The following is a 27,576-nucleotide window of genomic DNA, read 5'->3' as shown; positions in this document are numbered from 1 at the left end:
TTTCCATACAGAACAGCTACACAAAAAACAATTTTCATTTCATATAAAATAGATGGTCGACGATGAAATCCTGGTGCACGGTCAAGGAGGCCGGTCTCAGAAATGAGCAGTCACCCTGTCGATCTCAAGAACATCATCCAGGATCTGAAATGGAGAGAGGGAGATTGAAGTTTTTCAGGCATTTTATTCTTCATTGAATGTGAAAGACAGGAGTTTTTACTTAGAGAGCAGTAGACCAGATTTGTATCAATGCTGGACCACCCTAGGACACTGAATTTAAATCCAATTGAACCAATATCAATATGACTGTTCATTTAGGCCACATCATGGATTACTGTGGGGCTTACACAATGTGAGTGAGCTAGATTTACCATCCTTCAGCCCTAGCTTATACAGCAGGTTTCGTCAATGAGAGATGTAGACTACAGCGCAAACTAATACTCACTATATCAGAGGTGGTGCCGATCTTCTTGGCCAGCTCGCTGCGCTCCATGGTGCTGAGGTACAGGTACTTATTGAGCAGCTCTCCGTCCAGAACATTCCGCACTGCGTTCTGGAGCTGCCGTCGGTCAACATGCAACATCCTGGAGAAACGACAAGTTCTCATCTTCAAACAAAATGTAATCTTTCTAAAAAGCCCATTGACGCAAGCCAGGAAGTGCTGACAAAATGCTAATCAACGCTAAGAACACTGATAAGCTGACGAGATCTCGGGGGGCTGCGTGCGGTGAGTCACCTGAATGCCTTGGGGTTTAGTCCAGCGTGGTGTGGGAGCATGGTGGTCAGGGCGTTCTGCAACATCAGCAATCGGCGGTAGGTCTTCTCTTGCATGGGTAGCAGCAGCCCGATGCCTCCATCTAGAGTGGCTGTGGGGTGGGGGAGAAGAGGGATGTCTTAAGGCTAGGAAGCTTCAGAGGTCAGCAGATGAATAGGCTGTCCTAGCACGACTGTGTGGGCAAATTCCATGTGCGTTACATCTTGATGGTGTTGTCCATTTGGATCAATTGATAGATTGTAATACAATGAAATGAAGTGTCAAAACCACAAATGTATTGTGATATCATGTGGCAATAAACAGAGTGTGATATTGTTCCACAGTAGTGGCCATGTTTTAGATGGGAAATATTACAGATGGTTTTTAGTACTATGGGAGTAGCTTTTCAAAACTTAAATTCTCAACAGCTGTAAATCCACGGTGGAGCAAACAGACATCTTTTGTGAGCGGAAGATTGGTCCTTTTGTACTGCAGGAGTGGTGTTTGACAATGTTTCACAAATTCAAAATCTAAAATGTAACGGGTCCCAATGGCAAACATGCGCCTTCTGACTCCAGGTCAAATGTGGTGAGAGGAGAGCACTTTCAAAGTTGACATGTTCAATAGCAATTATGACTTTACTATGATGCAATTTTGGGGTTTTCTTGGGCCATTTTTATCTAAGTGGAATTTTCTGAATGAACCAAATGATGCCGAGGGACAAAAAATAACCAACGGTAACAAATACAATAGGGTTTCTAAGCATCTGCTGAATTACTAAAATGTTTAAGTAACTGACAAAGCCATGTTCATCCTTCTGACAGTCAGCAACAAACCAAGAAAAGCCTTTTCTACATATCTATTATTCAAAGGGTCACCTGAAAGCTTATCATCTGACCCTTTATGCTTCCACCCTGTAGCTGCCAATACAAACGGCTAAGTCGGTATTTTGTGTCCTACCAAACCATGTGATGTGCTTGTTGTCCCACGCCAGGGTCTTCTTAGTGGCGGTGTCCAACGCCCCTCGACAGGGCATCCTCCAAAAGGCGTTGACGTGAGCTCCCACGTTGAAGTCTGCTCTTCTTAACAGACGCATGCCCCCGAAACTCTCCTTAGCTGCAGCGGGACAGAGGACAGGGACCGCGACTGAGCTATGCTTTTCCAGCACATTCCTACCCTTTCACTCACTCCCTCAGAATCATCTTATCCAATTGCGTTTGCAGCCATCTCATCGCACACAAACTACAAACTAGGGTTTGGATTCAAGGTGGTGGCAAGCCATTCCGTTTCAAACCGTCAACGCTCGTTTCTATGAAAGAGCACAGACCGCTGCCCCACCCGACAGATCCTACACACGACATTCAAATGTTTGCAGGATAAGATTTCAAAATATTTTGTACATCTCAAGACTGCTTGTTCATGTCTGTATCACCATGTTCGCATCATTACTCACCTTCAGGGAGATACATGTACACCGACAGATTCTGTTCTCGGTCTGACACTGAAACAGGAAATAAGATTTATTCGAGCGGTCGAGGCATAACGTACAGGGTTCTGAAGGCTTTATCCAAATAGTTAAGCATGATAGTCTGAACCTCCGTAATAAGTCAGCTACCAAAAACAGACCCAAAATAAACTTACCCAGGAAGCCCAGTTGGTTGTTATCCACCATGAACTCTATGCTGTAGACCTCCAGTGGCTTGGCGTCCTGGGGTTACAAACACAGGTAAAAAAAAGAATAATCATATAACACTTAGCAACCCTGGCATGAAAAACCAACATGAACAAATCTCCTCCAGCACAGCTCTCTAGAAGATAAACACCCAACAAACCCTGGGATCCCAAAGGGGAACAGAAGAAAGAACCAAGACTTTCTTTCATCCACAAAAAGAAACAATTATCTGGGATATAAAGATAAACACCATATTAACATGGAACTAAACCCCTCAGGGACAGATCATTTGAGATTTCCAAGACTAAATCTCTTGTAGTTGATGCTTTGCCATTTCCCCTGTGACACCACTCAACTGAGAGAGTGTGGCATTGCCGTCTTACCCTGCTAATCAACGACAGCGTTTTGCTCTCAGGCTGGTATCGCAGCAGGGAGATGCTCTTCATGACGTCAGCGGCCAGGATGAAGTTCTTGATGCTGAACATCTGGTGGATGTAGAGCTGAGTGTCGATGAAGGCCATGCCTGTCAGGTCGTTGTCTTTCAGGCTCCACAGGAAGATCTAGAAAGAGGAACAGATGGACGCAGTAAGAACAACCAGAACGTTGTCTTAGTTTTACGGCAGAGATGGAACTACAACTGTTCTCATGCCCCTAAAGAGGGCTTCCTCACCAGTCACAACTGCTCATTCAATGCCATCATCAATATGACAACTCATGACACTGACCACACCATAAAGGAATTATACATTTTAAAAGCTGAATATCTATTAGGATGTCTTTAGTGGTGAAGGTCACCTTCTGTCCGATCGCAGACACCAGGTATCCACTGCAGTGACACAGAGCCGTGACCGGCCCCTTCTGTTCCTTCTCGTACAGAACCTTGAATTTATTCTTCGTCAGGGGCTGACCGGGTTCCGGGACCACCTCAATCACATCCAGGATCAGAATCTGTACCCAATGGTGAAGAAGTTAATTCCATGATAAATCAATAGCATACCATAACAACATCAAATGACATGCTAGCAGGTCTTGTGATTTCCGAAGGTATTTCTGGCCAGTTAAGTGGTGAGGTAGGCAGGACAAAGCCCTGGTCAGTAGGTGACTCACCCGGCCCCTACACGTCACCTCCTCCCCCTGCATGAGACAAGTCCCGGCCGCTATGTACCCCTTCCGCCCAGACACCGTCTCCTGACTCCTCAACGCCACCGTCTTCATACACGTCACGTGCTCCCACTCCTCCAGGTCGATGCTGATCACAGAGGGAGAGAGGTACGCCAGGTCAGACCCCCGGGCCCGCCAGCGCCGCCTACAAACATAGTCAACCGATATAGACCCGCTGAATCAGTTACCGTGTGTTGGGGATGGCCTCCCAGCTGACAGGAGAGATCAACTGAATGGAGAACTTCTCCTGCTGCGGCGGGATGTAGCGCTCGTCTGAGGGGGAACGGAACACAGGGGGAACGTTAACGGGAGAGGACGTCAATCGGAGGGGGGGGGGGGGGGGGAGCGGGAGAGCGCACGTCGTGGACGCGAGGCGTGCATATAGCGCACCTCTGTCTATGGTCTCGAACTCCTTCTCCTCGCCGGTCATCCTGGGGATGCGGGTGCAGGGTTCCTTGATGCTGGTGCACACGGCGTACACCTTGGACTCCACGTGGTAGGACACGTAGTGGACGGTGCACCTCAGGGGAATCTTCCGGACCGGCCACGGGGCGTCGTACGACAGGTACGTGGGCAGGACGCTGATCCTCAGCTCGCCCTGCTTGTTGAAGTAGAGGAAGCCCTTGGGGCAGTTGATGTTGTGAAAGGGGGAGAAGGATTCGATTGGCCCGTCGATCGTCATGGGGTGGAGCCTCATCGCGCCCCGCGACGTCACCAGCATCCAGTGAGGGGAGGGGCCACAGATGAACACCTGACAGTGGAACGCAACATCGTGAGAACACACAGAAGTACAGCACAGATACATAAGGTTTATCCACGGTGGACTGTCTCCTTTCGGATGTGTCTTACAGGGCACCCTAAGACATTCATCCTTTTTATTGTCTCCAGTCTCAAGTGTAGGTCTTGGTTCGGAGCCAGTTCGGAGATGTGGCTTGAAGACTTAACTGGGATAAAACGTGTTCTAAACCATTGAAGGCTGACATTTTAATGTTTTCAACTGGGTGGGACGTTCATTGGATCCTTGTGATGACTTGTATGTAGCCACCAGGAGAAAAATCTGCCAATTCATTATAGTGAAATTAACTACTTCAACATGGAGATGGACAATGTCTTCCGTGTCTATGATAGGAGCCCAAACTCTTACCCCAGAGTAGCCGGAGATGTCCTCAAAGTAGCGGAACCTGGCCACGCGACCTTTAACCGTGGCTGACCCCTCTTCGCTCGGGCCGGCCTGACCATCAGTCTTCTTGTCTTTCTTAACCTTCAACTTTTTCTCACGGAAATTGATGTTGTGGGGCATCTGAGAAGGTCAACACAAAGGACCAGCGCTGAATGAACAATTCAAGTGGTTGAGTAGACGTTGCTTGTCCAAAGGCCAGGTCGCTTACCTTCTTGAAGCGGACCTTCAGGTTGCTCTGAGCCTGCTGCTGGTCGTATGGGAATGCTTCATATATCAGAAGCTCCTGTTCAACATGGACCTGTGTAAGAAATAGAACAAACAAGCTCAGACGTATGTAGAGCCTCAGTTTAGGAGGTTCAGGCAACTATGGTTCCATATTCTGGTGTTGAGTCATTCTACTGTGACAGATAACAGCACAGCAGGTGCGTTTCCACAGAAAGTAAGAGTGTTAGAGTGTGACGCATAACCGCTGCTTTGGTCCAGCTTAGGCCATGCTGTAACAATGTGAAGTGAACCTATGCACATCAACTGTGTGAATGTACAAAAGGAAAGTCTTGCCATGGCGATGATGTCTGCAGTGCTGCAACATTATTTCACTTGACTCCACCTTTTAACACCTAAATAACAAAAAGCTCACCAGCAGGTAGGGTCTTGAGTGGTTGTTGCCGAGTGACACCAGAGCCACCTCTTTGACCAATGGGATCTCCCCCTGTCGTGTCACTTCCTCCTTTTTCCCCTCTCCCTGTGCTGCGGATTGGCCGGCCGAGCTGTCAACCAACACTCTCTGGCCAACTGGGAAGTTCTTGACCAGGAACACCAATCTCCAATCAAGTAACTGATAGATCTGGAGAGGAGGATAAACATATTTCCAGTGTTTTAGGATCAAAATCACTGATCTACAAATCACATCATGAATAGCAACTTAAGTCAGTCAGTCACAATTTACCCATGATACATTGTAGTTGTGATCCCTTCGAACACAGCCAAAATGACCATAGCTCTATCCTGTAGAAAACGTTTAGCTGTACCTCTGAACATCAATAGTTCATAAATGTATACAACCTCTAACACCAATATTTATACTGTATCTTGACTTAGATAATATTAGTATTACAACAGCACTGTAAATTATGTCAATGGATTATTCAAGTACAAGCATATCGACACAGCTATTGTTAAAATGATGCTGATGAAAAGGAGCAGCTGATCCTTACCTCCATGACGCCGTTCTCACGGACCACCATGCACCAGTGTGTGGGCTCGGCTCGTCTTGACCCCTGCTCAGAACAGCCGCCCAGGGCCCCGGACGAGGAGGTGCGGTACCCAGGGTGGCCCTCGTCCTTGGTGGGCGTGATGCCTGCTGGGTTACAGTCTCCATACAACATCTCCTCCTCGTCATCCACGGTGTTGCTGAACACGACAGATGAAAACACTGAGATGTGAGACGGAGCTTCCAGCTGACGGGTCAAGTCAGTGAGAATCTCTCGTTCTTTTGTTAAAACCCTACAGGGACCTTTTCCTAAAAACACCCGGACCTGTCGTCCTGTATCGAACCCAACCTGAGATCGTGTATGATGGTCTCGGCCTCTGATTGGCTCTTGAACGTGGTGTCTTGTTCCTTGGCGTGACACGTCTGCTTGTTCTCCGTTGTGAACATCCCGCTGATATCACGGAACGCGCACAGCGTGATGACACGGGGTTGCTGTAGGGGACAGAATCAGCGGTCTAAGAGCAGGGCCTGTGTTTTAATGCAGCCCAGCTTTATTGAGTGGAACAGGGCGTTTTCCTGACTTACGGTAGGTATGTGTGGTTTTTGAAGAGCCAGGCGGTGGGTTTTGCCCATGTATGAGTCGGTCTTGAGGACAAACATGGTGACCACTCCGTCTGCGGTCATGATGACCACATAGGGGTCCGCAACGGAGCACTGGACTATGGGAGAACCAAGGTCCACTGGTATGAAGTGCAACTGGGTCACTGGAAGGAATGTCAATCAATCGGTCAACCAAATGTATTTCTAAATGCCTTTTAAAAACCAAAAGTTGTCCTGAAGTGCTTCAACAAGCGTATTGGGGAATATTTTCTTTCGATGGATTGATTTCTCTACCTCCTTCTAGTAGTCGTATGCCCATTGGGGAGACCTGGATGATGTATTTGTTGTCGCCGATGTTTCCGGCAAACACAGTGGGTCCCTGGGTGGCAAAACCACTGGTGTCCAGCTCCATGATCTCCTGACCAGTCTGTAGGACCTAGACAACCACAAAGGAAGGGTTAACATCCAACACAAATCAGTACCCCGATCTCAATCCACATCACAGGACAGAGAGGGGACGGAGGTCCCTTTCAGACGGCTGCGTAGAGAGGCGTTCGGAGTGACAGTACCATGGTGGAGTCCTCTCTGCTGAGAATCAGGAAGCCGTGCTTTTTCTTGTCGTCCTCGACTGGCGCGGCCTCCGTTTTCCCCTCCTCCTCCCCCTCCTTCTCCTCGGGGATCTCCCCCTCTCCCTCCGCTGCTGGAGACCGGTCCTTCTCCTTGTCTTTCTCCTTCACCTCGTTGGAGATGACAGTCCACATGTCGTGGCAACCCGGCAGTTCGAAGGTGGTGACCACCTGGGGACGGATACTCCTCTGGGAGGGGAAGGCGTCATAAAACACCGTCAACAGACAACCCTTAACAACTGCCACAGGGAACGACTGCATTATCTGACCCGGAAACCATCAGCTCGTCAGGGGGTGGGGTTTTGTTTTATGACCGCTACGTTGTTCCAATCAGTCGTGTTGCCACAGACTATCCATCGGGTAAGCTGTATGCTAATGGGCCTCCCACTTTATAATGCCCCTGCCTTGCACGCAGTGTTTACATGTGTCTGGGCGGTTTATAGGCTACCCCATTGATCTCTCGGACAGCAGCCCTGGTAAACCCAGAGGGTTGGGATGTTCTCTGTAGCACCGCTACCGGACCTGAGGTAGATGGGCCTCGTTACCACAGGTCATAGCACAGTGCAGCCTCGTGCATGCACTTGTAGAAAGATACAAAGGCAGGGAGAGTATTCACCTGAAGAACCGACAGGCCCCCGTTCTTCCCATAGCCAGAACACACTACGATCTCCAGGTCCGGCTCTGGGTTGGACTGGAACTGTGGAAACAGGAACAGCAGACACACAGTCGCTTACCGTTAGCATAGCAAACGTACGAGAAAATATCTTGCTACAGGGTACAATATCAGCACTGTCACAAATAAAACCCTTTGAGTAGAAACCTTTTACCTCTTCTGAGAGGAAGGCTGGCTCCCCCATGGACGCACCAGCACAAGGGCCGATGTTCAGTATGCTGTCACACACCTGGAGAAAAACATAGGAGGACCACATTGGAGTTGCCGCAATAACCAAAGTCAGATGAAAAGGAAATATAGACAGAGGGATACAGCCTCTACTGGGGTGACGATGGGTCATACTTCAAAGGAGTAGGTGGCCAACTGAGTTCCCGACGCTGCCTCGCTCCCATAAACCTCAATCTCATCCACCTCATCAGTCAGCTGACTTTTACCAGCTGAATTTAGACATAAAAAACATTATTGTAAGTGAGCTCACCTCAGTTCAATACATGTGAAAACAGACAAAAAAAATTACAATTGTAATGCACTAACTGCTCACATACCTTGATTGGTCGAGGAATCAACCCTCTTCTTTTTGCTGGGAGGTTCCTCCTAGAATTTTCCACATCAAGTTAATTACACCATTTCCAGAAATGACAATGCATAAGGAATGTGTTATCAGCAAGACGTTACAACAAACACACACAGTTTTTTCTTCAATTCACTTCAAGGAGACACTAGAATAATTATAATACTATATTCCTGGGGTGACCAGTGGTAGAGTGAAACCTTATGTGGACCACAGCTTTAAGTTTCATTTTAACATGGGGCTTTGTTAGTCAAAGACAGTAACATCAGGAGCTGGCGTGCTGAAAATATATAATGGAACAGAACGATGACTAGTATTATACTCAAGCCAAAAAATATCATCAATAAAAAACTTTGGCCACATTTTAGTTGGACACATTTTGATCACATATTTGGTTTTTGGACAGAATCTCTCAGCAGAAAGCCACGTGACCAGACTGAGGAGAACATGATACCAGCTCACCTGCTTCTCCTCATCCATCTCCTCCTCCTTCTCTTGATCCTCTTCCACTGGCGGTTTCTCTGGTTTCTCCTGGTACTTCTCAGTGTACTTCAACAAGAGGGAGTTTCCTAGCCGGGACCCCAGGAACAGGTAACCAGGCTCCATGGTCATCATCTGGAAACGGAGCAGAGACACAGATGTTAAAACTACACCAAGCTAGCCCGCCAGCTGCTGTTCCCAATGGGAGGCTAATGAAGCCGGGAGCAGGGAACCTAGGAAAGGGGGTGGGTGTGGCAAAGTATGAGATAACACCCTATTGGCCCGATGTTGGCGTGGAGAAGACAATCTGGCCCCTGTCCATCTGGGTGTATTCTCCCCACAGCTACTCCATAACCAACAGTCAGCAGCAGATGGATAATATCACTGCACTGCAGTCCTCACAGTTGCACTGGTGTGTGTGTGTGTGTGCGCGTCAGCCTCCCAACAGCAACCAGGCTCTCTCTCCCCCCACTCTCCCCTCCTTCCCCCTACCTCCGATTAGCACATAAAGGCAGTGAACTGTACAGTGAGGGCTGCTGTCAGCACACTGTCAATGCGTGCAGGTTGGCGCACTGCCGTCCCTGCCGCCTCGCTCCGCGTGCCACGCTACTTACACAGGTGGTGAGGACGCTGGCAGCGGCCTTGTCGAAGTGGAAGGCCCGGACGCTCCTCATGCCGTCGGTGATCAGGGTCAACACGTATCTGCGGGGATGAGAGTGGTCAGTCTATGCGCGGCTCCGGCCAAGGTCAAGGTCAGAGATACAGTCCACTTCGATCCGCTGCTGCCAGACGCAGGTATTAGGACCACGCCACGTCGATTTGAGGGCACGAATAGCTTCGACGTCACATACATTGTGGTACATGTTCTGCTGCTCACAGGAAGTGATTGGGTGTGGAAGAGGCAGCGGTTGTTGTCTGCTGTAACGCCTTCGGGGTTGTGATATGACCAAGGTCTAGTAAAGCAATTCTGGCACCAACATACGTTCGCTCACAAATCTCATCAACTACATGTAGCTCATAACAGTTTTGTGATATATACTCACATCTCTCCTCCTTTCAGAGAGATGACCATCTTGTCAGAACCGATGAAGGTGGACTGGCAACAATCTAGCGTGATTTTCACCTCTTCTTGTATCCCTGAAACCCCAAACATCAGTCTGATTAGAAGACATACATGCTTACAACCTGTTAAAAGGTTTTATTATATACAGTGTATTACATGGTGGAGCTTTGATGACAAATGGTTTACCTCAACATGTAAATGTGATTATAAACCAGTTATACCATGGGTATGACATCACATAATAGCAAGGCATCTGGTGTGCGTGTGATATATTGGCATCCAGGCACGGTGATGCTTCGTGTGTTAGACCATACTCACGCAGGGGGAATGCAGTGGTGCCATTGGTCTGTGTGTTGAGTGAAACGCCATATGGAGGAACGCTCTGGTTGAGGTATAACAGGGAGTTGACTGCAAACACCACCACACCACCTAGAAACACAGCAGGAATACCAGCACATTTGGTCTTAATTGATGTTGCTCTGTATTTATTTAATGTATTTAAATGTTCAGTAATTTAACAGACACATACAATATGGAGTGAATACAACTATGAATATAGGAATGCAGTGAGAGGTTTACCAATGGGCTTAGGCACAGCCATAATCTGTGTGCAGTCAAAGGGGAGGTTACTGAGGGACCAAATGACAGGATGAACCTTCTGCATGATGTTGAGTGAGATGGCTACAATACTGCAGGTGTCCTGTCGCACTGCTACACGCCTGGAGGAGGAGGACCACACAGGAGTTACGCAACACGGTTGGACCAATCATGCACAGTTCAGAACAAGACGTGGGCTTTCTACGTCATCACTGAAGAGTGTTGGTTGACTTAGTGAGGCCCCACCTAGTTCTGTACTGAGGTAAAACAAGTGGTGTACTAAGGTAGCACAGGTGCTTGTGCTGTACTAACCCTGGCCACGTCTGGTTGGGCTCATACAGTATCAACAGAGTGGGTTCGTAGTAGCCGTGAAGGAACTTCATGTCTACAATGTTCAGAAGCTTCTCATCCAGCTCACGGACATCTATGATGTAGCTGGGAAGAAAGCTGGACTTGGGCCTACATGGGTGGTGAAAGACAACACGAGTCAAGACGAGCCAATCTGAAATCATTTGAAATAGAAACGTATTGCCACTCAGTATTCCATTATTAAAGCTGTTCTAGACATTACTGAATGGTATTATGGATTCTAGAGGTCCCTGGGTAACAAAGAGAAAATAATTATACCCTTCTACCACTCCTTCCTGTTCATCACTAAGTGTATCCTTCCTGAAAGGCAGCACCACCAGCTGAGTGCCATACACCAGCATGACAGCACATCGGTTCTCTGGATCCACACGGACCATGGGGATGTGGAGATTCTGGACAAACCCATCCTGGAGTTGCAAAAGCAATGGGATTTCAAAATCAAGTTTTCATATCTGCTTATATTGCTAGTGGGTTGCACTTTAATTATTGTTCTTTAACAATAAAGAAAAATACTTGTGGAGTTTTGTTTCTAGCAGTTAATTTCCTCTTACTCTTAGCTCTGGCTCCTCAAAGTAGTGAAGTGAGAGAGTCTTCAGATCGTGAGTCCCTGGATCATACTCCACTACAGACAGCTAGAATGAACATAACATTAACAACAACAGTGAGATGCATTTTCAAGTCCTCTGAAATTTGAAAACTGTTGAGTTTAGGATTAATTTAACAATGAAATGTTATATCAAGCACCAGCAAGTATCAGGTACCTTAGCATCTTTAAAGCTGAGCAGGAGAGCATCTCTGTTTGCTCCTACAAGCTGAACGGAGGCCATGGACATGACATTACCGAACAGGGAGAAAGAAGCCACCTGCTCCAGTTTCTCCTTACGAGCCTTGACATCTGCAGAGGGAAGGGAAAGGGAAGTGTCAAAAAAGAGATCTAATGTCAGGAATGGCTAGTTTAACCAGGTTAAAAGGGCTTTGTCATGTTGTATATTGCTCTTGACACACGTCTGAGGAAAGATTACAACAAAATAGCATGAAGTCAATTGTACACTAGTCACTATAGTACAATTTAAAAGAAAATGTAAGTTCTTGAAAAGCCCTATATAAATCCCATGTATTATTATAATAATAACTAAGTCCAATGTAGCCCAAGAATTTACTACTTGCAATGGCTAGCAGCAGCTCGGCATGTCCCACAATGTGTTGCAGTTTTATCAGTTTAATAGAACATTGCTCAAGGTAAAGGACACTGTTAACTGACAGACTGTTGAGATTAAATTATCATTATTTTCATTGCTGAGCAGTGCCAAAGGAAAGATTGAATCCAAATGATTCCGGCCATCACTCCAAATCAAAATCAAACATGGATTCAACATGGAAACAACATTATTTGGAGGGAGTGGATTTCATCCTTTCTTGGGCATTGCTCTGCAATGCAAAGTACCTTCATTCCATCAGAAACGCCCATCAATAACAGACCTTCGAACGCATCAAGGATACTGCTTAAATGGATACAGGTATTGCTGGACTAGAGATCTCATGTGCATTTCTTTTGCAGTACCCTAAGACTGAACGTTACTGCTTAAATAACTGTACTTACAAGTTCTGAATGTAAGTCAAGGCAAACTTTTGTTCAAGGCAAGTCCAATGATGTACACCCATCAGCCATAACATTATGACCACTGACAGGTGAAGTGAATAACACTGATAATCTCGTTATCATGGCACCTGTCAGTGTGTGGAATTTATTAGGGAGCAAGTGAAAATTCTGTCCTCAAAGTTGATGTGTTAGAAGCAGGAAAAATGGGCAAGTGTAAGGATCTGAGCGACTTTGACAAGGGCCAATTTGTGATGACTAGATGATTGGGTCAGAGCACCTCCAAAACTGCAGCCCTTGTGATGTGTTCCTGCTCTGCAGTGGTCAGTACCTATCAAAAGTGGTCCAAGGAAGGAAAAGCGGTAACCCAGCATCTGGGTCATGGGGAGCCAAGGCTCATTGATGAATGTGGGGAGTGAAGGCTGGGCCGTGTGGTCCGATCCAATAGATGAGCAACTGTAGCTCAAATTGATGAAAAAGTTAATGCTGGTACTGTACTGATAGAAAGGTGTCAGAACACACAGTGCTTTGCAGTTTGTTGCGTATGGGGCTGCGTAGCCACAGACCAGTCAGCATGCCCATGCTGACCCCTGTCCACTGCCGAAAGCGCCTTCAATGGGCACGTGAGCATCAGAACTGGACCACGGAGCAATGGAAGGTGACCTGGTCTGATGAATCACGTGTCCTTTTACATGTGGATGGCCGGGTGCATGCGTGTCATTTACCTGGAGAACACATGGCACCAGGATGCACTATGGGAAGAAGGCAAGCCGGCTGAGGCAGTGTGATGCTTTGGGCAATGTTCTGCTGGGAAACCTTGTGTCCTGCCATTCATGTGGATGTTACTTTGACAAGTACCAACTCCATAAGCATTGTTGCAGACCATGTGCACCCTTTCATGGCAACAGTATTTCCTGTTGGCATTGGCCTGTTTCACCAGGATAATGTGCCCTGCCACAAAGCAAAACTTGTCCAGGAATGGTTTGAGGAACACAACAATGAGTTCATGGTGTTGACTTGGCCTCCAAATTCCCCAGATCTCAATCCAATTGAGCATCTGTGGGACGTGCCTCACAAACAGGTCCGATCTATGGAGGCCCCACCTCGCAACTTACAGGACTTAAAGGATATGCTGCTAACATCTTGGTGCCAGATACCACAGCACACCTTCTGTGGTCTAGTGGAGTACATGCTTTGACGGGTCAGGGCTGTTCTGGTGGCAAAAAGGGGACCTACACAATATCAGGCAGGTAGTCATAATATTATGGCTGATCGGTGTATACACCCTGAGTGGCTGACACTACCTATTGGTCAGTCAAAGACTGTTGATGCCACTATAACTGCCACTATATTAGTAGTGACTAGAGTTTCACCTGACTACCTCTGCTCAGATGACAACTTTACTAGGTAGAAAGACTGTTGTGGCCATACCTGGTGATTTGTCGGTCTTAGAAGCATTCTGAAATGTGAAGAGAAAGATGTAAGTGACTATACACTATCATTCACATTTCAATAAACACAGAACTGTACAATTTAATACCATCAGAGGTACACTTAATTTTTCTTTGTTGCCGATTGTACATTTAATCACTGATGAAAAGCTAAAAATAGTTCAACGGTACTTCACCTCCACATCGTGAATAATCCTATAGACATAGAGCTGAGATGTTCCAGCGACGACCAGGTTCTTCTCCTCGTTGGAGATGAAGTTGCAGTAGACTGAAAACTCGATGGCAGTAGGGGAGTGGGCTTGACGGTACACGGCGTACATCCTGCAAGCAGTACTGTACGCCCTCAGCACCTGGCAGAGATGACCGTTATTAACTAGAGATTCAGCTAGACAAGCATTAAAGAAGACCGACGTCTAAGTTATGGAAATAACACCAGCACTACTCACTAGCTAACAATATGCATTTAAAAAAATCGTATTGTTAATATTGTTGTTACTAAGCACTGCAGCTTTGTAAATAATGGTTAAATATAGTTTAAGTCGTTACAGTAATGTATTGTATTTTTGTGGATGTCGGAAAGGAAGTATTATTAAAATATACAAAAAGTTATATAATAGACCAGAGATATAATCTTACAATTTAGGGCAAGGACAGTTATTGTTAATAAGCTAACATTAGCAGTGGCTACAACAACTAGCATGCTTGTGTCGGCTTTATCTTTTTATTTGAGAGAAAACAAACTTAAGTCATGGTGTTTACCTTTATTATCTAGCTAATTAACTTGTAGGAGAATAGGTTAACTAACATTACTGACTAGGTTAGCTACCATTTCTGTACTGTACAAATTAGGTACTTAGAAAACGTTAGCCGCTTGGATCACTTGTCGATACTCCACGAGCTGGATGGCTTGCACTCAACGAAACTCGCGAATTCAGCTTTGCAGATGCTCCAGTATTTGATTACGATACACTTACCTATAATGAACAAGATACGCTCGTTTCCAGTTTGGTTATTTTTAATTCACTGCAAAGCCCATAAACACAGTTCAGTTTACAAAAAGAAACGTGTGACTAAAGTTGTTGTTATTCCTTCCATTCGATTGACGCGCACACCCCAACTGTACTCGGTAAGAAACAGCGACGTAGAATACAAGTGTTCCCATCTTGAAACCTCACCATGTTGTGCAGTGCTTGTGCACACATATTGTAAGACAGGACAATAGTTTTAATGGAAAAAAATATTTAATTTCACTTCATTTAAAGTAAAATAAGTATTTAAGAATACCATAAAAGTTATACAATACATATACAACACAAAACAGCATAATGAATGGTTTGTCATAGGCCTAAATTTCACAAGTAAAAGTGCTTTGTGTTTTATACAAAAAACTTAACTAATTTCAATCCAGCCCATTCACGAAATTACAAAAATATTCCGTAGTAGCGGGAAACTTCAGCTGAGAGTTTTGCCGCCCGGACTCATTGACATCGCTCCCTAGGGTTTTGGAAACATATTTCCATTGATACAATTCACCTACAACCCTGATTCAAATTGTCAATCCGGGAGCCCAACATTTCAAAACCTAGCATACATCGGTGCAGAAAACGATTTAAACTATAAAAGCCCAGGATTAATGTTTCAAAACTAACATGATTTTATCCCACCCCATTTTTAAGGATGCCTCCTCTCCATCAGTAGCCTATCGAAATAAGCATATTTCTTGAGTTAAAGCTACAGTCAGAGATCTTGGAATTGCTGTCATTTCCAATATTTAAATTGACAAAATGTACACACGCCCTCACTAACACAGGACCGTTTTTTTAAGCAATAAGGCACATGGGGGTACAGCCAACATACCAAGACTAGAGCTATGGTATATTAGCCATGAACCAGAAAACCCCCTTGTGTGTTCCAAAACGGTGTTTGTAGTAACATTGGTTAATCTGTCAAGCAGTGGACTGGTGACAATGAAACGATGACACAGCATATGTTAATTGCTTATTGTATCATTCAGGACACCTGTATGCAAGGCTGTTGGCAGGAGTCCTGGTCCCTATAAAAATGTTGAGCAGGCCCAGTTGACCTTGATTTTGGATAAAGATGGCAAGAGGAAATGCCCTAAGTGACTTTGAAAGAGGGTCTCTGCCCGGATTAAAATGTCCCCTTCCACAGGGTATGAGGGGGTCACAGAATGGTTTGAAGAGTATGAAAACCATGTGAATCATATGGTATGTCCTCCACAATCACCAGATCTCAGCTGCATTGAACAACTAGGGGAGATTTTGGACCAACGTGTTACACAGCACTCATGATCACCATCAACAAAACACCAAATGAGGGAATGTGTTTTGCAAGAACGGTGTTCCATCCCTCCAGGAGAGTTCCAGAGACAAGTATAATCTATGCCAAGGCACATTGAAGCTGTTCTGGCAGCTTGTGGTGGCACCTACACCTTACTACTATAATGAATCTATAGTTTAGAACACAGGTGTCAAACCGGTTCCACAAAGGGCTGAGTGTCTGCAGGTTTTTGTTTTTTCCTATAAATTGGTTCCTAGTTCATACCTACACAAACAGGTGAGGGTAGAAACTAACCAATCAGTGACCTAATTAACCAATCAAGTACAAGGAGAGAGCAAAAACCTGCAGACACTCGGCCCTCCGTGGAACCGGTTTGACACCTCTGGTTTAGAAGCACATTTCCAAGTATGTAATGGACTGTCAGTATTACATCTAGAATTCCGTTTACTGTTGTCCGTAACTAGTCATTTCTAAATGTATAAAATTGAACTTAACTACAGTACATACAGTAGCAGTCCCGTTTTGACCCACATACTCATTTAAGGGTATTTCTTTAGTTTTACCATCTTCCACATTCTAGAATAGTGAAGACATCACACTACATGGTATAAAATGTTTACTTAGCTTTTACATTCACTTTTTCAAATACTTCATGAATTTGTTAGACTGATCAAATCTGCAACAAAATATTGAAGATTTTCTAGTCGTAATACTGTTACAAAAATAACTGTCTAGAAGGACCATAAGTCTTATATTTAGTTTTGTAGAAATAAAGAACATGAGTTTTATGAAGAAAGGCAATTCTAAGGGTGCACCCTCAGACAGTCCCACCTGGTTTTAGGACACTACAGCAACGAGATATAAAAGTGCACAGTGAACATTTACAACTGTTTCATTTTAATGGAAAATAATTAGCGGATCATTATGCTGTAAAAGGACATCGTTTTAAATGTTAAACTGTAGGGGGAATCAGAAATATAATACAAATGAAGGTACATGAAAAAACACACATTATTATCTTAGTCCTGGTTTTCAAACAGAAAGTCAACAAACTATTCTCAACAGCAAATAAAGTTAAACAAAACAGAGCCAGTGCTTTTAGTTGTTCTTTGGATGTCATTCATTATCCACCACTCCATCCTTCAGCGGGGAATCTTCTGACATGTTATTAGATATTCAGGGTAGGCCTGTGTGTCATTGAAGATAACAAAGAGAGAAGGATTGCCAGTCTTATCTGCCACACTGTCATATCTGAGTGGTATCTCAGAAGTTTCCTTCAGAGGAGCAGTCTTCATGGAGTGACGGCCATTAGTGAAGTCCCCAGTCAAAACCTTGGCCACAAACACAAACTTGTGTCCGTCTGCATTGGGGGGAGAATACTGATCCTGGATGGACAGGGCCGAGTTAACAGCAAAATACACCCCTTGACCATACACAGTGGCTGCAGAGACAACGGCCCAAATTAGTACAGAAAAAGATACAACAGAATTAATGAGTACAGTAGAAGTCTGAACTGCACATTTGGGGACAGACAAGATGCAACACTATTAAAACGGTCTACATCCTCTAAGATACAAAAATCATAATGAGGAAATTAAGTCCAGTGAAAATGCTGACCAACTCCTGTGGGAGAAAACTGAAAGAAAAAATATATATTGTCTTACCATTCTTTCCACAGAAGCTTCTGTTGAAGCCATGCACACATATTTCTTTCACGCTGTTCTCGCTTGTGCCGTGGTACAGAGTCCGCTCCACATCTGGCCCATTAACACATTGATTCATACTAGCCTTCTTTAGTTTGTACTGGTTGTAAAGAAGACCATTCATCAGCTTCTCAACCTGCACAATGAAACTGACATTAGAAAAATGGCTTCTGATGTCACTGATACAATACAATGTTAATGGTTTAGCTGCTGTTGACATCGATAGATACCCCATACCTTAACAATTCTGATTTTGTTGTGATACTCCTGTATTGAAGCATAGAAGTCTTTTTTAACATCCTGGAACTCATCTGAATCCTCGTTCAGCCTGAAAGTTTCTGGCAGGTTAGACAGACTGTAGTCCCTGTCTGAAAAACATTTTCAAGCTATTTATATATAGCTTCAGGGAAAATTTCAAATTGCTTTGTTAATATTGAGAAGGGATCGGTTATTAAAAAAGGTAAAGTACCAGCCAAGTTTTCTTTACCTTGTAAATCTCCAGAACTTAGCATTTTCCTGGAGATGGTTACTGACTTCCCAGAAGCCACATTGTATTCCTGCATCTTCTCAAAGTTGATGATGTGAGGTTGATTGTTGAGAAGGATGTCCATCTTCTTCTGCTTCATTTTGCAGGCATTCTCCATGAACACGATCACCTCCGGAGGGTATGGAGTCGTTGTCCCAGACGCTGCTGGATCATGCCACACCCACTGCACTGTACTCAGGACATCAGAGTCTGATGTCACCGTGGCGATCCTCCTCAGCAATAGCTTCATATCCGACATCGCCCCGGTAACAAAGTCCTTGAAACCGGTGACAGTTGCTGTGGTTCCCTGGATGGTGACGTCCACGGCGTGTTTCCTCTTGATGAGGTTCAGACACTTCCTGATTGGTTGATTTTATAATTAGACCTATTACATTTGATCAAAAACACATACAAACGTACAGTCGGAGAGACAAACTCCTACCTGTGGTACTCTGAGATGCTCCTGAGACTACGATGCTCTAGCTTCTCCACATGCTGCCTCAGGTTGACTTTCTTGCTCAGGGCAATGTCCACTCTAATTAAGTCAGAGTTGTAGCCAGCGAACACATAGATGGTTGCTGTGTTGGCTGACTGGATATCGTCCTGCAGAGACTCGTGGGCAGACTTATCGTGGCGAGCGCCGGCTGCTGGGAGGGAAGCGATGTCCACGTCATTGCTTCCATCGTGCTCGGTTATCTTCATGGACATCTCCAGTGCCTTCTGCAGCTCCTCCTCCTCGGTCGCAAAGCTCTTAGTGCTCTCCATGGAGTACTGGATGGCCAGGGACAGTTCAGCCACCTCGTCCAAGGTAGAGGCACCCAGAGCAGTGGCGTCATGACCCCCTCCCTCCGTCAGCATTGGAGTCTTCTCTTCCACCCAGATATCAGCGCTGAGGGCCATGGGTTCCTGGGCTGTACACAGATCCTCTTCCTCCATGTCAGTGGGTGTGGTCGGCCCGGAGAGGCCAGAGTCCACGGGCTCATCTATGGCTGAGAACAGCTTCTTCGCCTCCTCCAAAAGACCTGGGATCAGTATATGCACATTCATGATATTTTTTTTTTTTTTTACTTACTAATCTTACTTTGCTTATCATATTTACTTATAATTGACTTATAATACCACTGCTGAAACTGAAATTCAAGTCCATCAGTTGTGATCCTTGATAGATATTTGCAAAACATGAAAGTAGTAAAATGAAAGGATGTACCACTGTCAGGAGCTGAGAGATTATTACTGTTCTGGTCAGCGTGAGCCAGGTCTGGAGAGGACTGCAGGAAAACATCTGAAGACCTTCTCGGGAAGTTATGATTTAACATCATTTTCCACGCAGCCTCAAAGATGTCCTGTATGGAGAGACAACAAAGCTATAATACACAGAAATAAAGTTCATACAGTAAAAACTATTGTAATCTTGTTTTCAGAAAACCTCTGTTCAAACATGCTAAAGTCGAGTGTAAAGATGAGTAAAATGTGGCCTTTATTAGTCAATAAGGTTGTAATAAATTCAATGTGCCACAGGCATTGGCTTGATTTACCAACCAATAATTGAATTTGAATGCTTGTTGTACCAGTCTTCTATGCGTTTTGTCAGGGGACTTCTATACTAGAATATATAGAATAAACCATGGCTATCCAATATTTTTTTGTGTGCATATTTTAACATTAAACATTTTAACACTACATAAAATCAATAGCAACACATTTATGACACAGAATACAAATTGCTGCCGTTAACAGTCTTGGTGGAGATCATTCACACTGCGCTACCTCAGTGGCCCAAGTTAATGATAGTCTGTATTAATGTCTTTATCGGTGGCCAGCTACCTCAGTCTCCAAGGGTTTCCAGTGGACCTCCACCATGTCAATGTAGACCTGGAACCTGGCCTGCATCTCCCTAAGGATGCTGGCCCCCTCTCCCTCCTCCAGAAGGAACCGAGCCACGCCCGGCTTGTTCACAGTGATGGTTCTGGTCACGGTGGACGACACCACATCCTGAAGAACCTGTTCAGCCATTTGACAAGGGCCTGGACTGCCGTGGATCTACATGAAAAGTAGGAACCCACGTTTAACGTTAGGAACCCTGTCCACATTAGCATGCTACCCTCAACCGTACCGGCTTGAAGAATTACTGCAAATACTGTGTTGAATTTCTATTGTACCGTATTACTGCTATTGACTATTGATGCTTTAATTATCATTCAAAAAAGTAGAAGACTTACTCTGAGTCCACACATGTCAGGGGTTTCCAGAGGGACAATAGAAACGTAGTGCATGTCAGCCAGTAGCTGGTGATGGTGGGTCTGGATGTACTTCAACATGCCCGACTTCATAGTGATGACAGCTTCCTTCTTAATGGGTGTACTGAGGAACTTAACCATCTTAGACTTCTTCTCATCCTCCAACCCTCTCAGAGTCAGCACATTAATCTGGCCTCCTCTCTCTGACACCTGAGCAGTGCAGAGGCCTAGAGACGGGAGGAAGTCATTCCACTCCTGAGAATACAACACACACTCATACTCTCCGTCCACGGGGATGCTGAAGTCCCTGAGAAGGTCCTTCAACGTGCTGCACGCCTCGCTCACCAAGCTGAACGACAGAGACGCTAACATTACCATGCAGTCGGACACGCTGTACACGCACGGCAGCCCGCCATCCCTCAGCGTCTGCAGCACCCTGTCCTTCACTTCCTGCTTAGCCAGGAAGCGGGCCTTCTCTGGGTCAAAAGGGATGTGAACCTGGGCCACGTCCCCGAGGAACTCCAACACAGTGTTCTCCAGTTGCTCCAGGCCCTGTTGGTCAGGCCCTGACACGCAGATCCCTTCATCCCTTATCTGGATGCTAAACGCTGGGTAGGTCTGCTGGAGGCTCTGGGGTAGGGGACTGAGCTGGAACAGGGCGAGATTCACTGGGTCAGGGACAGATATGCGTCTGGACAGGAGCTCGGGGCGAGACTTTAGGTCCTGCACGCCTCCTTGGGCTTCTGCTGCCTTGGACACGAGAGGGGGCAGCTGGTGGCTCTGGGGCTCAGGGTCAGACTGTAGGAGGGGCGGAGAGTCGTCACTGGTACTGGCTGCTGGTAGAGAACCAGTCTGTGCCGGACTGACGCTGTCTTCGTGCTGCGTGTCTACTGTGTCACCGTCTGATGTTCCATTTACAGAGGTCAGGGGAGAGGTCTGAGGTGAGAAGGAGCTTTCCTCCGATTGGAGGAAGGAGAAATAAGGCCTGATGGTCAGTTCTGTTTCCCTCAGCTTGTGTGTTTGGTTAATGACACGTTCTACAGCTGTTAAATCCAATGACAAGAAGTGGGAAAAAACAATACATTACCACATTTAATGTAATAACTAGGAGGGAAAGTGGTAAACCTGCTTCCTCATGCACAGTAAGGAAGGACTCTCTATATGACTATACCAAATGAGCCAAAAACCTGTTTGCCCCTGCCCACAAGGGAATCTCTCAGAAAGACAATTACCTGGAGCACACATCAAATCCACAGAAATGTTAACTGACTGCAACATTTTGCAATGGCCATTTCCTTCTCTGTAGTTCAATCTGTGGTTTGAATTGAAAAGGGCAGTTTATAAGCCCAGACTGAAGGATGTTAAGGATTTTGAAAGATTCTGCAAGGAGTAATAGTAAAGATGTTTTCCAAAAAAGTTCATCTGTGCATGGTGAGGTTATAAAAAAAACAGGGGTGCCAATCATTTTGACACTATATTTTTGGGGGAAATTGTAATCTTGATTCATATGTTCAATACTTACAGTCAAAGTCCTGGAAGGAGACCCTGGCCAGCCCCTCTGTCATCATGGTGACCTCCTTGATCTGCCCGCTCCGCTTGTTCTCCAGGTACAGACTAAGAGTGTCTGCTGTGATGCTTGGTGGAAGGTTCTCCACTGTGACCGAGTCAGTCTGATCTATCTGTTCCAGAACAATGTGGGCTCCATCCAGAGACTTGTTAGAGATCTTTGTGGAAAGCTTCTGGAAGTCTGTGCATTCAAAATCAGGAAGAACAGACACATGAACCCATATTTGTGTTGCTCGTCATCAAAAAAAATGGTCCACTATAGTCACTCCATTGAAAATGCTGAGCTCCCCCTGAAAAAATTGTTATGGAAAACCCTAACACAGATCACTACAAAACACAATCAAAATGAGTTGGAGAAACACAGCAGTTTGTTTGTGGAGGGAGAGGCACTGCTTTTTCTCAATGGGATAAAAACGGTTGTCATTCATATTTTGCAATCAATGTTATTTGTAAAGGATGGATGTTCACACAACTTTTGTTCCAAATGAAGACGTACAGCTTAGTTGACACATAACCTTCATCCCTATCCAGGCACATGTTTTTAATGTAGTTCAATCTCCTTAAAAATAAAAGTCAAGCCACAAACCTTTATTGAAGGCCTGATGGAAGTGCACTAGAACCAGGTCCCTGCCACTTGAGGGGTACAATGTGTATTGTTCCTCGTCAATGCCCATCATGTTCTCCACATACAGCTCCACCAGCTCCTGACTGGTGCTTGGGTTAACTCCACACAGCAGCAGCCTACATGGGTCCTTACACGCAGGCTTCCTCACGGTAAGCTCAGCGGTGTGAAGGACATGGGGTCTTCTAGATAGGACCCTTGCCGCATCTGTCAAACGAACACAGGCATAATCACCATGCCATTGTAAAAAAGGGTTGTCATCTCAATCCATCTAGACACACTGAAAATGTAAGGATAGTTTTCGTTAATGAAGATCCAGATAATTAATAAAATAATGAATAATGTCGGTAAAGTGAAACAAATCGGATCATAACCTTTTACATTTTGCAGACGCTCTCATCCAGAGAGACTAAGAGTTAGTGACAGTTTCACTGACAGGATTCATTCTTACCCTCTGCCTTTTCAAACAGGAGTAATGCCCGGCTCCCTTTCCTGTTCACCGACTCCAGACAACCTCCACCCGAGCGACGCTTGTTCTCAAAGTACAAAGACAGCAGCTCATCCTCCACCTCGTCAATAACTCCCAGTACCTCCACTGTCCGGTCCTCTTGGCTTTCAATAGACATTCTGACATACAGACAGCAGAGGAACGATCTATGGAATGGATATATTAACAAACATTATAAGCACAAAATGACTAGCTATCATAACTAGCAGAAAGAGGATCTAAGAGGACACCTGCATATCGGTGTATTGATTGAGCAATATGCATTGCCCACATTTGTCAGTTTGTTGAAAAGTTATCATCTTAAGACAGAATAATTATATAAATAGCTAGAAGGCTTAATCATGGACGAGAGGGAAAATAAACACATTTAAAATAAGCTAGCTAATTAATAGAGTACTCATGTAATAATAACAGCAAGTAACATTTCCATTTCAACACAGGGTACTTGTTCTATTTTGAATACAATTGAGATCTTATTACAGAACTTTCAGTATAAATAAAACAAATAATTCACTGAATATAGAATGTTGTTAGTTTTGTATATTTCTCATTGTCGAAGAAATAGCTAAATGTGGCTACACAGTAGTTAGCTAGCAACTGTTCATTTATTAGAAATCGAAACAATCTTGCCGCAACAACACTGAAAGCAGCACTAACAGGGCAAATGTCACATTTCCAATATATATCGCTGTCTAATAGCGATAACTCACATTGTGTAGAAATAAAGACTGGTAATATCAGCCGATGGCTAATTATATTGGCAGTTTTTGGGAAAACTTACCTGGTGTACAAACATTCTCAGATAATGACGAACCGAAAATGCACCAAAATGTACTTCCGGGTTTTTCTACATGTACCTCGGGATAGCGCTGTTGTGTCAGCTATAAGATGTGCATTAGCGTCATGCTGGCAACATTAGAGATTCCGTAGCAACAATAAGACTTCCGGTTTTCGGATTTTGCCTTCAAAATAGAAGTCCGCGGTAAAACGCGATTTTAATAATATTAAATGTATCTATTTTGACACTTTGCTTAGTGTATATTGTAAAAATGTATTCTAGGAAATGTTCACGAGACTCTATAGAATAATTATATGCAAAGACATCAAGGGGCACTATGTATTTGCAATTGTTGCTGGTGTTTTACTCCACCCATTCCATTGGCCACAATGAAACTCAATGGATATGAAATACATATTGGCCTATGAAAAAAAAACTATTCTACACACCGCGGTGAATGTATTGTAGGAAATGTTCAGGAGACTCTATAGAATGATTATATGCAAAGAAATCAAGGGGCACTCTGTATTTGCAATTGTTGCTGGTGTTTTACTCCACCCATTCCATTGGCCACAATGCAACTCAATGGATATGAAATACATATTGGCCTATAAAAAAAAAACTATTCTACACGCCGTGGTGAATGTATTGTAGGAAATGTTCAGGAGACTCTATAGAATGATTATATGCAAAGAAATCAAGGGGCACTCTGTATTTGCAATTGTTGCTGGTGTTTTACTCCACCCATTCCATTGGCCACAATGCAACTCAATGGATATGAAATACATATTGGCCTATAAAAAAAAAACTATTCTACACGCCGCGGTGAATGTATTGTAGGAAATGTTCAGGAGACTCTATAGAATGATTATATGCAAAGAAATCAAGGGGCACTCTGTATTTGCAATTGTTGCTGGTGTTTTACTCCACCCATTCCATTGGCCACAATGCAACTCAATGGATATGAAATACATATTGGCCTATAAAAAAAAAACTATTCTACACGCCGCAGTGAATGTATTGTAGGAAATGTTCAGGTGACTCTATAGAATGATTATATGCAAAGAAATCAAGGGGCACTCTGTATTTGCAATTGTTGCTGGTGTTTTACTCCACCCATTCCATTGGCCACAATGCAACTCAATGGATATGAAATACATATTGGCCTATAAAAAAAAAAACTATTCTACACGCCGCGGTGAATGTATTGTAGGAAATGTTCAGGAGACTCTATAGAATGATTATATGTACTGTGTACCCTATCCTGTTATGATTTAGTACGTCATCTTTTATATTGCATGTTGTATTGCATGTTATATTGCAAAAATTTGTTTGCTAATCTAAAAGGTATAAAACTGTAAATGGTCTTATGGACTCCCCTACATCTCTAAAGGTGGTACAACAGGTTAAGGACCAGTTAATATATGTCATTGACAACAACATTAGATCGTTGGCTGAATTGTTAGGTAATCACCAAGTGGTGATAATCACCTCCATTAACAAAAGGAATAATTCATCTAAAGGCTATTCAGCTATTTGGAATGTGTTTAATACATTCACCGCGGCGTGTAGAATAGTTTTTTTTTATAGGCCAATATGTATTTCATATCCATTGAGTTGCATTGTGGCCAATGGAATGGGTGGAGTAAAACACCAGCAACAATTGCAAATACAGAGTGCCCCTTGATTTCTTTGCATATAATCATTCTATAGAGTCTCCTGAACATTTCCTACAATACATTCACCGCGGCGTGTAGAATAGTTTTTTTTTTTATAGGCCAATATGTATTTCATATCCATTGAGTTGCATTGTGGCCAATGGAATGGGTGGAGTAAAACACCAGCAACAATTGCAAATACAGAGTGCTCCTTGATTTCTTTGCATATAATCATTCTATAGAGTCTCCTGAACATTTCCTACAATACATTCACCGCGGCGTGTAGAATAGTTTTTTTTTTATAGGCCAATATGTATTTCATATCCATTGAGTTGCATTGTGGAAAAAGAGGGTGTGGAAACATTGTGTTGCTAGATGTAGCACACTGTTCCCCATGATTAGACAGGTTTGTCTTACTCTACACGTTCTCCTGGACATTTCCTACACTGCTTTCTCTGTGGAATATTCAATAGTTTATTAGTTATGAGGCAATATGTATTCCATATTCTGTCATTGGCATTGTCTGAATTTTACCCTTGGAACGTGTTTTAACACCCACTAACACCCACTTTTTATCGAAATTACTCTTAAATATGATCATATGTGAATTGTTGTCAATGTTTTGAGAGGTACATGTTCTCAAACAATTGATAAACTCAATTTATCTCCGTTTTTAAGTAATTTGTTGGTCTCTTTTATTTTGAAAAATTCCAGATTTTCATGACCCGGAAGTGTTTCTTTAATGTTGCTCACAAGACGCAGATAAGATGTGCTTTACTTTCCCATTAGCATGGCCACTCGACTAAGTAGTTTATTGTATTTCTTTGCGTTTATTATTAGGGCTACAGCAAGCAGAGGCGCTGAATTCTTAATATTGTATTTCTCTTCATTATCATTATTATTATATTAATTTTTATGGTTGATATCTAGTGATCCGTTTGACTGAGAGTGATAAAAAATCTTGAATCAACAAACGCAGGCATTTAAAGCACATTGTTCAACAAACTGTGCTACACAGTCAACAGTAAGTGCGCAATAAATATATGGAGTAGATATTCATTCAATGACATTGGGGCTACGGTGTTTGTCAACCACTGCCAAAATCTGTTTTCCCCTATCAATCCAGTGGAATTGTTCCAAAAATGACTAAACTCCTGCTGTTGTTGTGGCTCTCTCTCAACAACACATTCTACAGATTGATTTCATTCTGGAGTAGATTTTCATTCAATAAACTAGGGGCCACGGATTCTCCGACCTGCAATATCTGTGTCCCCTGTCAATCATCATAGATTTTTCCAATAATTACTCATACTGTATTGTCTCTCCCTCACCAACACATTCAACAGGTTAATTATGCATCAGAGTTCAATTCAATAAATAATGGGATGCTATTTCTGTCAGCCACACGCAACACAAATATTTGCCCTCCTATTAATCCAAAGAGGTTTTTCTGAAAACAACGAAACTGATACAAACTGTTGCAGGATTCTAACCAAAAACCTCATACCTTACATTCCCCCAGCTGATCAAACTGAGCTACACAGTGAATTGTTTTGGAGCCTGAAATATATGGAGTATATATTAATTAAATGACATTGGGGATAAGGTGTCGGTCATCCACCGCCAAACTCTGTGTCCCCCTATCAATCGAGAGCATTTGTTCAAAAAAAGAC

The 27,576-nt window shown here is 44.0% G+C and overlaps 2 protein-coding genes across 2 annotated transcripts; both read right to left on the bottom strand.

Moving 5' to 3' along the window:
* Positions 1-17: 17 nt before the first annotated feature.
* Positions 18-15,146, bottom strand: cpsf1 (cleavage and polyadenylation specific factor 1). The gene is made up of 35 exons (XM_010873811.4): positions 14,979-15,146; positions 14,181-14,354; positions 13,985-14,012; positions 11,718-11,851; positions 11,508-11,588; positions 11,215-11,363; positions 10,900-11,046; positions 10,570-10,709; positions 10,309-10,419; positions 9,971-10,064; positions 9,542-9,629; positions 8,910-9,062; positions 8,422-8,470; positions 8,219-8,313; positions 8,031-8,105; positions 7,820-7,900; positions 7,147-7,392; positions 6,872-7,013; positions 6,563-6,741; positions 6,327-6,469; positions 5,982-6,177; positions 5,405-5,611; positions 4,976-5,065; positions 4,732-4,887; positions 3,978-4,338; positions 3,776-3,860; positions 3,534-3,675; positions 3,222-3,374; positions 2,810-2,986; positions 2,396-2,462; positions 2,208-2,255; positions 1,715-1,870; positions 737-866; positions 446-584; positions 18-144 (listed from the first exon to the last, which is right to left on the bottom strand). Exons 2-35 carry the CDS (start codon positions 14,322-14,324, stop codon positions 97-99), a joined length of 4,434 nt encoding a protein of 1,477 aa, XP_010872113.1. The 5' UTR covers positions 14,325-14,354; positions 14,979-15,146; the 3' UTR covers positions 18-96.
* Positions 15,147-16,665: 1,519 nt separating this feature from the next.
* Positions 16,666-24,336, bottom strand: parp10 (poly(ADP-ribose) polymerase family member 10). The gene is made up of 12 exons (XM_010873812.5): positions 24,249-24,336; positions 23,411-23,613; positions 22,924-23,166; positions 22,294-22,518; positions 20,754-21,814; positions 20,359-20,574; positions 19,742-19,877; positions 18,977-19,556; positions 18,496-18,893; positions 18,246-18,376; positions 17,970-18,144; positions 16,666-17,746 (listed from the first exon to the last, which is right to left on the bottom strand). Exons 2-12 carry the CDS (start codon positions 23,583-23,585, stop codon positions 17,448-17,450), a joined length of 3,639 nt encoding a protein of 1,212 aa, XP_010872114.2. The 5' UTR covers positions 23,586-23,613; positions 24,249-24,336; the 3' UTR covers positions 16,666-17,447.
* Between the last annotated feature and the right edge of the window lie 3,240 nt (positions 24,337-27,576).

This window comes from Esox lucius, chromosome 10, assembly GCF_011004845.1.
Source record: "Esox lucius isolate fEsoLuc1 chromosome 10, fEsoLuc1.pri, whole genome shotgun sequence".
In the NCBI taxonomy this organism is placed as follows: Eukaryota; Metazoa; Chordata; class Actinopteri; order Esociformes; family Esocidae; genus Esox; species Esox lucius.
Note: the sequence above shows the minus strand (reverse complement) of the source record. Positions and strands in the feature narration are given on the sequence as shown.

Excerpts from the sequence above, each read along its gene's own strand:
- cpsf1 (XM_010873811.4), bottom strand. The coding sequence starts at position 14,324 with ATGTACGCCGTGTACCGTCAAGCCCACTCCCCTACTGCCATCGAGTTT. Across the intron at positions 3,861-3,977 it reads GTTCGAGACCATAGACAGAG|ACGAGCGCTACATCCCGCCG; the intron begins GTGCGCTATATG and ends GTTCCCCCTCAG. Across the intron at positions 3,676-3,775 it reads GAGGCCATCCCCAACACACG|CATCGACCTGGAGGAGTGGG; the intron begins GTAACTGATTCA and ends CTCTGTGATCAG.
- parp10 (XM_010873812.5), bottom strand. The coding sequence starts at position 23,585 with ATGTCTATTGAAAGCCAAGAGGACCGGACAGTGGAGGTACTGGGAGTT. Across the intron at positions 20,575-20,753 it reads CTGACATGTGTGGACTCAGA|ATCCACGGCAGTCCAGGCCC; the intron begins GTAAGTCTTCTA and ends CTTTTCATGTAG. Across the intron at positions 18,894-18,976 it reads AGCATCTCAGAGTACCACAG|GAAGTGTCTGAACCTCATCA; the intron begins GTAGGAGTTTGT and ends TCAACCAATCAG.